The 14,658-nt window shown below is 33.1% G+C and overlaps 2 protein-coding genes across 5 annotated transcripts in view; one reads left to right on the forward strand and one right to left on the reverse strand.

The window, feature by feature from the left end:
• The window catches only part of LOC142237993 (uncharacterized), a 103,360-nt gene extending 94,802 nt beyond the window's left edge, over positions 1-8,558 (reverse strand). Inside the window, exons 1-4 of one of the 2 annotated variants that reach the window (XM_075309477.1) lie at positions 8,387-8,558; positions 2,907-3,446; positions 1,169-1,251; positions 934-1,080 (exon numbers count right to left, since the gene is read on the reverse strand). In XM_075309477.1, the coding sequence (XP_075165592.1) occupies positions 934-1,080; positions 1,169-1,251; positions 2,907-3,308 (632 nt within the window). In that variant the 5' untranslated portion in view covers positions 3,309-3,446; positions 8,387-8,558. Of the gene's footprint in view, positions 1-933; positions 1,081-1,168; positions 1,252-2,906; positions 3,447-8,077 lie in introns of both variants that reach the window. The other variant, XM_075309478.1, reaches the window with a different exon arrangement.
• A 1,995-nt stretch (positions 8,559-10,553) lies between these two features.
• Mys45A (SDA1 domain containing protein Mys45A) lies at positions 10,554-13,932 on the forward strand. 3 transcript variants are annotated; one of them, XM_075310202.1, is made up of 5 exons: positions 10,554-10,867; positions 10,932-11,375; positions 11,447-12,383; positions 12,452-12,577; positions 13,174-13,932. In XM_075310202.1, exons 1-5 carry the CDS (start codon positions 10,676-10,678, stop codon positions 13,803-13,805), a joined length of 2,331 nt encoding a protein of 776 aa, XP_075166317.1. In that variant the 5' UTR covers positions 10,554-10,675; the 3' UTR covers positions 13,806-13,932. The 3 variants fall into 3 exon arrangements, with proteins under 3 accessions (XP_075166317.1, XP_075166316.1, XP_075166318.1); XM_075310201.1 differs by having other exon boundaries at positions 10,555-10,867; positions 12,449-12,577; XM_075310203.1 differs by having other exon boundaries at positions 10,555-10,867; positions 12,449-12,563; positions 13,172-13,932.
• The last annotated feature ends 726 nt before the right edge of the window (positions 13,933-14,658 follow it).

Raw genomic sequence — 14,658 nt, forward strand, 5'->3', positions numbered from 1 at the left:
TCGAACAATTTTTAAAAATTTTATTTCTATAGAAATTTTTTTAAAAATTTTATTTCTATAGAAAATTTTTTAAAAATTTTATTTCTATAGAAAATTTTGTCAAATTTTATTTCTATTGCAAATTTTGTTAACATTTTATTTCTGCAGAAAATTTTGTCAAAGTTGTATTTCTATAGAAAATTTCGTCAACATTTTATTTCTATAGAAAATTTTGTCAAAATTTTATTTCTATAGAAAGTTTTGTTAAATTTTTATTTCTATAGAAAATTTTGTCAAGCAGAATTATATACGAATTTAATCTGCCTTTTTTAGTTTAATATATACCACGTATGGACTACCTTGCAATTAAGAAGACGGTGTTAGGAAGTTTTAAGATACCTTGACATCGGCGATTGTTACCGCAACTTGGGTTGTTGATTTCCCTGGGGCAGAGTACGGAAACTCATTACCAAGCTAAGTTTTTGCTTCCACCGTATTTTTTCCCTTCAGAAAACAGTATTTTATCAAAACACGAAATTCCATTTTTTTTATTTTTTTTTTTTCACAATAACAAAAGTTGCTTCACAAAGACGCTCTATCTCACAAACTAATTGACTTACAGACGTCAAATTTTGACACGAATCATTTGAAGGTTGGGACTATATAAAAATAATATGTATTTAATAATAGCGACGCCATCTATGTGTCAGACCGGGGACTTATCAGCCAAGCTGTTATATGTATAGGTTCTAGTTTTCTTCTCATAAGCCCATTTTATAACGAAATAAATTACTACATTAAAAAATCGACAACATTAATCTCTACATCTATGCTGTAGGTTAGGTTTAGTGACAGACCGATATTTCAGGCCCACTTTAACTATTCACTCCATTGTGAGGAATCTATACAGTAAAAGCCAACTTTTTAAACGTTTCAAGGGGCCCAAATACTTACCGTAAAACTCCATCTCTAGGCCAATCATGAGCATTTTCAAGACAAGTGGCTGGGTTTTTAATGAAACACATATGAATGTACACCAGAGCCGAGAAAAACAGCAGGGCTTTGACTAGGAAGAAATATTCCAATGCACGTTGAAGTGGTCTAAAAATATAAGAAAACAAAATTTTATAACATCCATGGAGGTGATTTCAAAATATATGAATATGTATTTTTTTTAACAAAAACTTACTTTGGAAACATTTGGGCATATATTAAAGCCACCTTAAAATATATGGCATGGAACAGACGATTTCGCATATTCATGATATTATTCTAAAAATATTTAAAAAAATATATAATTATTAAATCCAATAAAACCAAAGATTGAAATCATCATCATACTCAAATATGTTTTTGCTTAAATATAAAATTATTATAATCTATAAAACCAACGATCGGGTTAAAGAAGGTGAAAATCAATACGACAATTTGTGTATATAGTTATAATGGATCGGAAGCAAATCGAATCAAAATTCTCTATATACTGAAGAAGTAACATCAACCATTTATTAATGAGCCGAATAAAATCTTTCGAAACCCAGATTGTAAGACAGGACATCATATGAAATAAATTCGCATTAATAATAGTGACGACCAGTCTTGCCAGGTGATTTTTGATTCTTCCCCCAAATCTTATGAAAAAAGCCCCTAAAATGGTCAAGACTTTTTTCAAAAACCCCCCAAAAAAATTAAGAATGTAAATAGTACAAAAAGGGGTCCCAAATTCACTTTAAAAATTAAATTTAACACAAATATAAATACTGAAAGAAGAGTTTTCTTTTCTGAGGAACGAAAAATTAGACAAACAAAGTTTTCTTTTGAAATAAAGAAAAAATAAAATTTGCTCTTTAAGAAAACACTTTATAACAAAAGGAAATTTCGTTTGTCTAAAATTTCGTCCCTAAGGAAAGTATTTTTTCTTTGGGTGGAATAATACAATATGTCTATCAATTTAAAAAGCTGGCAAAACAAAATAATTCAATGTATTAATCTTTTAAATCAAATTAATTTCCATATCATATGCTCAATTGGAAAAAACGGATTAAAAAAAAAAACGGTTTAAAGTATAAATAATAGAAATAAACAAGGAAACAAAACTTGAAGTTCAGTAAATATATACATTATTCTCAAAAATTGTACGCGTGGAATAATGAGACCAATAATTTAATAAAAATTTAACTCTTAAAATGCTTTCAATTAAAATATAATTTCTTAATATGTTTTTAATTGTGTCAAATAGTATAAATGCTCTTTCGACAGAAGCGACAGAATATAACGAAGATAATGATATTGCATACTTGCTTGTATTGAGGAACTTGGGTTTACTTTTTTTCTCAAAATTCATGACAGAATTGTTTCGAATTTGGTTGTAAATTGCTCCACTTTATAAGGTCTAATATATTTGTTTACCCCCAAAAATCTCCCCAAATTAATGTTACACCTAAAAATACCCTAAACGTGATAAAAACCCCTAAATTTGGAGGGAACCCCCAACCTGGCAACACTGGTGACGTCGTAAAATTGAGAGGGATAATAAATCCATATAGGAATATTTGTTTCAGCGCCACCTATATGTGAAAAATAGTATATACGTAGAAATTTTCATAATTTGCCAAAAATGCACTGAATCGATAAATTTCGTTTAGTTTGAAAGCCCATTGGCAAAATCTCTAAGCCCTCCTCCCAGAGGCCTTACTACGCTTATGCCTCCACTCATTTTGATATTTCACCTCCAAAATTATAGGATAAAAAAAATATTATACTTCCATCACATGGTGGATAGTACAAAAAATCTTAGTTAATAATTCTTTAACTTTGATTTGATTAATGACATCATAAAATCAGCTTTTTAAGTACACCGCAACCAGAAAATAAGATAAATATTTTTAGCACGTTTAATTATTTCGAACAAATTGTAATATATTTACCTGTCCTGGTGCTCCAATTCCAATCACACCTGCCCCACCACGATTACGTTGATTATTCAGCCCATTCGCTGCCAAATAACTGACACTGATTACATTTGCGATTTGATTAACATCGATTTCAACAGCGGCAGCGCCAGCGCCAGCCACTGGTTGTTGTTGCGGTTGTTGTTGATCCTGGGGTTGTTGTTGATCCTGGGGTTGTTGTTGTTGCGGTTCATCATTCTGATTTTGTTGTTCTGGATTTGGAGGGGGTGAAGTTGCCTGTTGTTGTGAGCTGGCTAAATTTTCACCACTAGATGATGAAACTGTTGCTGAATTGATTTCCTGTTGTTGTCCAGTATTGTATGACGAATTTGATTCAACGTTAGGAACTGCATGATCAGTACTTGCTGCTTCCGACATTATTTTTCAACCACCCTCTAATAGCTTTCCTTAAAAATTTTGATGGTATTTTTATTTACCTTACGGTATATCAATGCCAGCTGCAACATTTACTTATACAGAATACGATTCAAGAGAATATCAATGGAAACCCGTTTCCTAAAATTTATAAAAGAAATTTTTGAATATTTAATCATTATCATTTTTTAAATTAAATGTTTAATGTAAAAAGAAAATCTTATGAAAAAACTGTGATGTATGGAACTTGCACGAAAACTGTTAAATAAACCTAAGGTTACGACTGTTGGTGGTATACCATGATACAGTATTACCTGCCAACCTACAGGTTGAATGTTTACATTAAATCAAGACATATTTAGTAGGAAGGTAATTGAAATGAGATTTCAAATGTCATTTGCCTTATAAAAAAGGGATTTCAAATATACTTTTAGTAGATTTTGAGCCTAATGTGTATGGCCTATTATGCCAAAAAAAAAATCGAATTATTCAATTTATGGCAGAAAAGTGCCCAACAAATTATGGTAACAAATACTTCGTTTATTTTTGGGATACATTTCCAGATTTCCTCTGTTTTAAATTTCCCACTTGTTGAACAATGTTTCAACTGGACTGACAATCAAAATGACAATATGACGGCTGAAAGTATCTACCTTAATTTGCCTTGATATAAAAATAAAATTTTTAAATAATTAATATAAACCAAAGAGCGTATATGAATAATTTTAATGAAAAGCCGCCCAACTTGTTTTTGTCACAAATTTAGCATGCGTTTTTTCCAAGCAGATGTTCAGTATTTTAAATTAAAGTGAATCAATATTTGAATGTTGAGCCATTTCGTGGCAACAAAAATAGAGATAGGCCGGTATTAAGTTGGAGCTTTTTCAGGCCATATATTTGGAAACCCAAACACATTTTGCAATATTCATTTCAATTCAAACATTTATTTAATCAATTAAGCCGTGCAATGATTCCCTACGGGAAATTGGTGCAAATTGCCACTGACGGAACTATCACAGGACTGGTAACGGTGATCCAGTTTGTCACAGATTTAAAATAGTGATAATTTAATGATTTCCAAACTCGCTTAATATAAAAATCTTTTTGGATCTACACATTTGGTGAAATAGAATTAACAGAATAACCTACACACAATCACGAAATTAATTGATCCAATTATGTCTTCAATCACAGAAATGATAGTATCAATTAAAAAATTAATTGACATTCAATTACAAAATTAATTGATCCGATTAAAAAATTAATTGATACTATTAATTTATGTGATTGATTTTTATTTCAACTAAAAAAATATGTTGAACCAATTAAATTTTTAATTGAATATTTTTTAAAACTCAATTAAGATTTTAATTGGAAAAATTTTCGACAACTTTTTTCTGTGTATTGTTCAACATTTTTCAAAAGTTTTTCTTTTCTGGTGTGATTCGGATAACCAAACTGAAGAAGATTTCTAAGAGTTTGTCCGAGACTGGTTCATGAGGACCTGTCTATGGAGTGCTGCTACTAAAATGCTCTAGGACGTGTCCTTAGGAAGGAGTCAAAGGTGTGTCCTAAAGTGTAAATTTACCCCGTCAATGACAAACCCACGTTAAAGTGACCGGTCCCTTCCATACGTCTTGACCAGAACTGGGACTGGTCCATGCACACCAGGGACTAGTCCTGTACCAGTCCTGTGTTTGATCCATTTCCCGTAGGGTTACGATCGGAGATATATCCTTAGTACCTATAAATCTGGATGCCTATCTTCTTGCCATTTAACTAAAGCAGGCTCATTTCTTCATGCAGAAAAATTTTGACAAATTTTGGAACCAAAATAAGAGAGAACCCTAAGAAAGTCAGCAGTTCAAAAACAAGAGCCAATTTGGCTACTTAGAGCCAGTAAAGACAACGCTGGTTAGGTATAGTGGTAGTGCGTTATTTTACAATCGCTTGGACTATTCAGTCCATTGTGATACCACAAATAGTGAACTTGTCTCTTGCCAATGAGTGCCGCCCAAATCACTCCTTTTTATGAAACAGTTTTTGGTGTTTGGACTATTCAGTCCATTGTGATACAACAAATAGTGAACTTCGCTCTTTTCAATGGGTGACGCCCAAGTCCCTCCTTTTTATGAAACTTTTTGGTGTTTGGTCAACAGCCCACAATTTTACGAAAAAAGTTCCCAAAAAAAGGTTCTCTTGCACAAACGCCGTCAAAAGCAAAATCCCTATGAAGTCTATCATAAATTTCGGCAACACACTATAGTAAAATTGCTATTACGCGGTTACACACTAGTTATTTCGAAGCTTTAAAAAAATTCCATTTTGAAAATGTTTATCGAATTTTGGGTGTTGATACGGGTAAAATGCATCTTTTTCAAAGAAATATGACTTTTCAAAAAATTTTTGAATTTTTCCTTATTAAGGTGAGTACTATGTTCGGGTTTCGAGTTGAATATCACTTTATTTTCGCAATTACTTTTCCTGAAATAATCAAAATTATAAATGAAAACAAACATATTCCCATAATGTCTTGCCGAAATTTAGAGGAACAAGAAACTGCGCATCAATTGAGTTCATTTATCTGCTTTATATTAAATTGTTTTAATAAAGTAACCACGAAAATTTCAACTCGAAAAGCGAACATAGTACTTACCTTTAACTATTAATTGCGAAATATTTTGAAAACTTTACTAAAATGCAGAAAATTCTAGACCCTACAAAACATTACTTTTTTTGTTCGTACAAACCAATTCTTCCAAGGTCAATTCAGCTTCTCTTTAATCGACTTCTTGGAAATTAGGATTCTGCCCATTGATTTTTTTGAAGGTTTATTATTTGCCTGCATTTTTTTAATAGTGGGCAAGAGAAGATAAGAACAATGGCACACCACCCCGGCAATATAAGACCGGTAGATATTCGAGAAACTGGATGTTAGGGTTTTGCTGATTAACTTCAAAGGAAGTTTTGAAGGTAATGGTTTCACCAATATACTACACTTCGTAGTAATCTTTTGAAGCCAAATTAGTAGTACATTAATAGAAATTTCGACAATTTTAAAATGTTGACCTACGATTCTGAAGTAAATGAAATAGTCAGTCATTAATTTTATTTAATAATAATTTAAATTTAAATTCAATCCAATATGTTCGACACTTTATTTTGGAACATAATCTATATCAGCCGCCTTAGTATTATATTAAAAAATCATCAATATTGCTCACAAAATGTGAAATGCTTGAATTTGAAATGACGAATTTTAGTATCCCAAAATTCTGGTTATGTTTGATATAGAAAATGATTGGAGAAAACAACTTCCCAACTTCCGCATAAAATGCATTAATTCCTTTCAATTTTTGAACGAAAAACAAAAACGTTAGGAGAACAACCATAATACAGATGAGACAAAAATACAACATTCTTCTGGTAATATCTTCAAAGCAACTTTGTTGTTTTTTGATACCATAGGTCGTTACCCAAAACGAATAGAAGTGGTAGCGCAATAGCAAAAACAAGAAAATACATCAGTGTTGCCAAGTTAATGGTTTCTCCCGGATTATAGGGATTTTTTACTATTGGGGAGGAATTTTTAGGTCTAAAAAAATATCCTATACTTTATAAAATAGAACAATTCTCAACAAGATATAACATATATAGATCCAATAACACCTAATCATATGATTTGACTTCCTCAGCCTCTTGAAAGAGCAGGTTTAGGTATAGTGGCAACCCGATATTTCAGGCTCTCTTAGACTATTCAGTCCATTGTGATACCAAAGTGGTGAACTTCTCTCTTATCACTGAGTGCTGCCCGATTATATGTTAAGTTCAATGACAAAGGACCTCCTTTTTATAGCCGAGTCCGAACGGCGTTCCACATTGCAGAGAAACCACTTAGAGAAGCTTTGAAACACTCATGATTGTCACCAGCATTACTGAGGTTGGATAATATACCGCTGAAAAACTTTTTTTGGTGTTTGGTCGAAACTGGGTTTGACCCTGTGTATGCAAGGCGGGCATGCTAACCATTGCAACAAGGTGGCTTGAAAGGGCAAATTTCATCCAATCCGGTTGACATTAATATATCACCTCTAGAAACCCTGCAAAATTGGTTGAAATTTGGTACGAGATGTTAGTTATATGTCCTCTAACAACCATGCAAAAATTGGTCTACATCGGTCTATAATTATATATAGCTCCCATATACCCCAATCGCCAAACTTAACTTCCAGAGTCTCTTGAAGTAGTAAATTTCATCAGATCCGGTTAAAATCCTATACAAATTGGTCCATTACCGTTTCGTATAAACCGCATAGGAACTAAAGTGGCTTATATAGGAATTTAATTTATTTTTTTTTATCTAAAATAGATTCCAAATTAACTGATATACAAATTAGAAGACAATGTTAAGAAATAAAACTATATCCTGCCATCGGTAATTGTTATCAAAACCCAAGTAATTCGATTGTGGATGAGAATATTTAGAAGAACTTTGTACGCAATCCATGGTGAGTGATACATAAGATTCGGCCCGGCCAAACTTTCGGCCTTATATTCTTATATACCTACTTATAAAATTGTAATACAAACATTAATATTATATTTGTTTATAAAATTGAATTTTACTAAAACAGTGGGGGGGCCACATTTTTGAAAACCATGTAGATGGGCTTTTTTACTTTATATTTGGGGGGAATGTTCAAAAGTCACCTGGCAACACTGAAATACACACGAATTATTAAGCCAGAACAACAACTTTTTTTAACACTTACCACCACAACAACCCAAGGTGTGTTCTATTAAAAATATTTTATTTCTTTTTTTTTTGTTAATCTTTGTATGTAAATATTGTTCTCTTTGGGATTCTTCCACTTTTTAGCAAAGTTTGATATTTTTCTATCAAAATATTAGATGATGTATATGCATTGATTTTTAACACTCCATAGTTTTTTTAGTATGTCCATATATTTGCTTTTATTCTTGCGAAAATAACATTAATGGATTTTTTCATTGCTCAACTTGTCACTTTTCTCGGAGGCTTACAGCTATTTCGTTTCCGTAATCGTCTTTTCTCGCATTACCTTATTTTCTTTTCGAGATTTTTGAGACAAACTTGAAAGTACAATACTATCAAAATATTCTGATGAAATATTTGTAGTTATTCCACGGTTTAACGAGTTGAAAATTATTCTCTTTTTGGTGATTCGAACTATTCTACGTCTACCTTCTTTTCATCCAAGTAAAACTATCAATCTTTCTCTCAGCTGTTTTCCCAATGGGATTTTCGAATAAATTCCGTCACAATGGGTCGTTCACATAAAGAAACGAGTAATGCTTTAACTAAATCAAGCGTAAGTGAACGCCTAATTTTACTACGTTCTCACTAATGCTTCTTACAGACTATAAGTTTTTCCGGACGGAATGTCTATGTTTGTAAAGAATCTTACAGAGCGTTGCCGTTTTGGTCCGATCGGACCAAAATTGGTCCAAAAGATTTCTAATTTTTAAATTTGGTCCGATGGTCGCACCAAACGGAATTTGGCCCATTTTCATAAATTTGGTCAAATTTATAATTTTTTCCTAGAATTTAAAATTTCTATCACAATAGTTTATGTGCAGTGACTAAAGATAAAAAGCTTAAAATATAGGCTAATACCGATTTCACACTGAAAAAAATATTGACGTGAGGCCAAAGATTTCATGTGCTTAAAATACGAATGTGAATTTTGCTTGGTATAGAAGAATAGATATAGATATTTTTTAAAACTTTATTTTAAAGTTGTTTTTTACTTGAAACATATAATAATTATCAGTTGTAGTCGAGTCTGAATTTGGAAATTTAAGTAGTCGTTCATACGTTTCCAATGAACTTTGTTAGCACATGAAGAAAAACAAATTGATATATTAGAATTTGTTTCCTAGAATCAAGTACGCAAAACTCAAATTTAAAAGAGAATTGTGGCGTAAATTTCTCGTCACTTCTATTCTCTGATTCTTTGGCTTGGAATCAATACCCCAATCAAAATCGTTGCTTTTGTCAGTGTGGGATTAGATACCATTTCAATCACAGAAAATCGAATATTTCGTGTTGATGCCAACCAAAATTGACTTTAAAATTCGACCTTTTAAAAAGTAAATTTTTTTCAAATTAAAAAAAAGTTGAGTAGTCGATGTTTTAATGTGAAGCGCTAAATTATATCAGTCCTTTCTGATTTACTTTACTTTTTTAATAAAATCACTATGTGCAGCAATAAAATACTTTTTAAATCATTTTTCTTCGAAGTTGGAAATTTGGTCCGCTGCAGGGAATGGTCCGATTTTGGAAAAATTTTGGTCCAAAATAAAATTGGGTAGTAGCAACGCTGCATGCAGTATCGGTTATGACTTCGGACTTAAATTATAATGTGGCCCATATATGGGATATGTTCGACACGACCATTGTCGTCCGGATAAACTTATACTCTGCAAGGCTCATTAGGCTATTTCCCATCAAGTTATAACAAAATTTGCATCACAGAGGTATAATTTTATACTTTTTTTGTTTTAACGGCTCAACTCGACATTTACCGATTATCAGAGCATATTCCAAATTAGGGGCGTTTACATAAACAAAATGACGGGTTTTGGAGGAAAACTTGCGTGTTTTAACTTGATTTTTTGTATAGGCCGGTATGCACCTCTAGCGAAAAATTTCGTTCCCATAAGAAATGCATTGCTATTTATGCTAACGAAATTTTCGGTAACGTTCAATTTCGTAAGCTGGTACGCACCTCTAATGAAAATTTTTGTTCATAACAGGGTTGTCAAAAGCATATTTTGGAGAGATGTTGACAACTCATGGCAACAAGCATTTAATTTATTACAATCATTGTGTGTGTAAAAGTTTTAAAAGGTCTGTAAATAATAAACAATTTATTTGAGGAATATTTGGAACATATATTAACAATTTTTAAATGCTTTTGACAACCCTGTTATTTTCATTAGAGATTCGTACCAGCTTACGAAATTGAATGCTACCGAAAAATTCGTTAGCATAAATAGCAATGCATTTCTTATGGGAATGAAATTTTTCGCTAGAGGTGCATACGGGCCTTTATGGGGAAAACGACTCGATTTGAAATGCTTATAATGGGAACACATTTCAAACCCCAAAACATGCTTGGTGAGAACGCCGTATTAACACCCCATATCACATCACTGAACGTCCTTTCAAACGATTTGAACGCTTTTTATTTTAGTTTCTTATATGTCATCACAATCAAAATAATTACAATTCAGAAAAACGTGCTCTGTGTTTCTGTGTTCTCGTTGAAATATTTTCAAAAGGAAATTAAGAGACTTCAGAGTAAAGATCATTTCAACCATTCAATATGGTTCGGCATAACAATCAATTGCCGGATAATTTGCCGCAACTTCAAAATTTAATTAAACGTGATCCAGAATCTTACAAAGATGAGTTCCAACAACAATATCGTCATTTTCTTAGTAGTCTGGAGGTTTTCGCCCTAAATCCCACAGAGGAGAACAAATCCTTAGATGAACTTGTAATGTTCATTGCTCAGGTAAGTTACACAATGCAATACATATGCCGAAGGACATGAACAAGTGTTTCCATGTTTTCCACAGGTCGCACAATGCTATCCTGAAGTTTGTCTCCAATTTCCTCAACATTTGGTAGATCTTCTAAAGAATCATGCCACTACATTGGATCCAGCAATGCGTAATTGTTTCGTTAAAGCATTGATATTACTACGCAATAAAAATCTTATACCAGCATTAGATCTTCTTGAGTTGTTCTTCCAATTACTACGTTGCCCGGACAAACACTTGCGAACGTTTTTACAGAACCACATTATTACCGATATCAAAAACATGAATGCCAAACATAAAGATATGAAATTGAATTCAAATTTACAAAATTTTATGTACTCCATGCTGAAGGATGCAAATCCCAAAGCGGCTAAAATGTCAGTCGACATAATGATAGAACTGTACAAAAAGAATATATGGAATGACGAAAAGACTGTGAATGTGATCGCAACAGTTGGCTGTTTCTCAAAGTTAACCAAGGTAGGTAGTGGTCTACCATATATGATGTAGTAAACTTTTTCTATAAGATAAAATTTATGATTTTGTTACAGGTCTTGGTTGCGTCATTGAAATTCTTTTTGGGCCATGATGACGATGAAAAAGGTTCCGATGATTCCGACAGCGAAAAAGAAGTCGATCTTAAAGGTGCATTAATTCAAAGTCGCGTTAACAAAAAGACAAAAAAACGCAAGAAGCAACTGGAGCAAATTAAGAAACAGGCCGTTAAAGCCCAGAAGAAAAAGAAAAATGCACCAAGCTTCAACTTCTCAGCGATTCACTTAATACACAATCCCCAAGGAATGGCGGAGGGGCTATTCAAACAATTACAGAACAACAATGAACGTTTTGAAGTAAAGCTGATGCATTTAGATGTTATATCTCGTCTAATTGGCATACATGAATTGTTCCTCTTTTCGTTCTATCCATATATAACACGTTTCATTCAACCGCATCAACGACAAGTAACACGTATACTACAGTTTGCAGCACAGGCTTCGCATGAATTAGTTCCAGGCGATGTGGTGGAACCCATACTAAAAACTATAGCAAATAATTTCATTACAGAACGTAATTCTAGTGATGTTATGGCCATAGGTTTAAATGCTACTCGTGAAATATGTCAACGATGTCCTTTGGCAATGGGCGAAGACCTATTGCGTGATTTGGCAATGTATAAAACATATAAGGAGAAGTCTGTAATGATGGCTGCTCGTTCTTTGATAACACTGTATAGGGAACAATTGCCTGCATTGTTGCATAAAAAGGATAGAGGACGTCTGACAGAAGCGCAAGCAGAAATTAAGCCCAAAGCGTATGGTGAAGTCGACGTACATGATACAATTCCGGGTGCCGAGGCTTTGCTGAAAACATCAAAAACTATTGATTTGGGTAGTGATGATGATACAGATTCACACGACGATGAATGGGTCAATGTAAGTCATAGTGAAGGCGAGGCAAATAGTGATGTAGACGACGATGAAATTTCAGGTAATTGTATATTTACGTTCCTTATTAACGTGGACGATTTTAAATCGTATATTTTTGTATTTTAGAAGATGACGATGATGAAGCAGAGGACAGTGGCGAAGAAGACGACGACGGTGAAGATGACGATGACGACGGAGAGGATGAAGGAAGTGATGATGAAGAGGACGATGAAAATGACGATGAAAATGACGAAGGTGAGGATAAAAAGAAATATTGCAAAGAACTTCACATCGATATGTTGATTCTGGTGCGTTTCATTAAAATTCCAATGAAAAGAAAGCGACCATTTCTTAAAACTGGCTTTTCGTTATGGTTAAATTTGCCCATCCGTAATTGACAAGTCGACTTTTATATTGCCAATTGTTTTTCGATGTTGACTTAAATCGATTGATCGAATTTCAAAGCCATAAAATAAATTGACTATCCAAGAGGGGTCACTAGGTTCGTGTTTATCGATTAAAGCTACAAACATTGGATTAATAAATAATAATATTTCATTGTAATTACTCAGGGAGGTATCCAAGGGTAAAAGAATAAGAACTTAGCACCGGTCTTAACCAAAAAAATTTTTTTTTTTCCAGAAATCGCATAAGACGAAATCTTAAAATTTCCATTTCTGTGCTTCTATCATTCCTAAGGGTATGCTTAAAAGCTTTCAAAGTCGATAACAGTATTACCACCTCAATTACAAATAATCAACAATAAATTTACAAAAAATCATCTTTATGATTCTGTATACATTTGGTAGATTCGATATTTATGTTATCTTTCTTTTTTTTTTTATTACTAGATCTTGATGATAAGAATGTCGCTGGCAAGGGAGAAGGAAAAGCTAAACTGAATGGTAGCGAGAAGGACGACTTAAATGTTTCAAAAAAAGCAAAAGTTGCCAATGGAAAAACAATATCTCGTAAAAACTCCATATCGTCAATAGCATCGAAATCTTCCAAAAAGTCTCAAAAATTATCCAAGTCTGCCGATCAGCCGGATAATGTGAAAATACTAAATGAAAAAGAAGCAGCCCAAGAACTCGCTTTGACTCGCATATTCACTGATGAAGATTTTAAGCGTATTAATGCAGCCAATCTCAAGAAGACTGTTACAAATGCTCGCAAGCGACCTTTGGAAAAAGATCGTGAAGAATTCGTAAAATTGGATAAAATTGAAATGATTTATAAGAAACGTAAGCATGATAAAGAGAGTCGTCTGGAAACTGTTCAGAGCGGACGAGTAGACCGTGAGAAATTTGGTTGGAAAGATGGTCGTCAAAATCAAAACTGTTCCAAGACAAATCGTGAAAAAGAGAAACGTAAGAACTTCCTTATGATGCGTCACAAAGCGCGATCGAAAGTAAAGAAGAGTTTCCGTGATAAACAGCAGGCTTTAAGGAAACATTTGTTGCATGTAAAGAAAATGAAATAAATTCATTGTGGTCCTAGAAACATATGTATAAAGATAATTTATAGGTACATTTTTTAACAAATTTTGTTAAATTATTGCCTTCTTAGTTTTAATATAAGAATATAAAAATAGTTTTATATTAAACCAAGCATTTGGTAATTTTCTTTAATATCTGGTTGAAAATTATGGTTCGAAAAGCTGACTGGGTAACAAAAGAAAAAAACTAAGAATATAAACCGAGACAAGGCATATCAGTATTACCAAAAACAACAATGTCAGCCGCTAATTTGATTGCCAGTCAAATTAAGAACGAGATTTACAGCAGGCCCTCGAATGTACAATAATAAATAAATATATATCCAAGAAGATAATAGACAGCCAGAAAAGGTTTGATTAGACTCCCTATGAGGTTTGATTTTTTTGATTTTTTTTTTAAATTCGGAAAAGTTTAGTTACCACTATACCTAACCTAACATTTCCCGATTCAGACATGACAGCCATTATTTTAGGCTCACATAAACTATTCAGTTGATCGGTATCACAATCGACTGAATAGTCACGTGGCGAACTCATATCAATGAGTGCTAGCTTTTTTAGGGTATCTCACTGAATGGGAGCTCCGAATCCGAAGCACTTTTCACATTGCCGGTGAAACCACTTTGAATCACTCGGAAATGTTCCGCCAAGATTGGGGCGTTCTACGGTTACTCCTGAAATGGGACCTCCTTTTTATAGCCCAATCCGATGGCCAATGCCGGCGAAACCACATTGAATCACTCACTAATGTTCCGCCAAGATTGTGCCGTTTATATGTCACGAAAGCAACGGGAAATGTTGATAATACGGAATCTCATTTACTCTCGGTACACAATGT

This window comes from Haematobia irritans, chromosome 5 (assembly GCF_050003625.1).
Source record: "Haematobia irritans isolate KBUSLIRL chromosome 5, ASM5000362v1, whole genome shotgun sequence".
NCBI lineage: Eukaryota > Metazoa > Arthropoda > Insecta > Diptera > Muscidae > Haematobia > Haematobia irritans.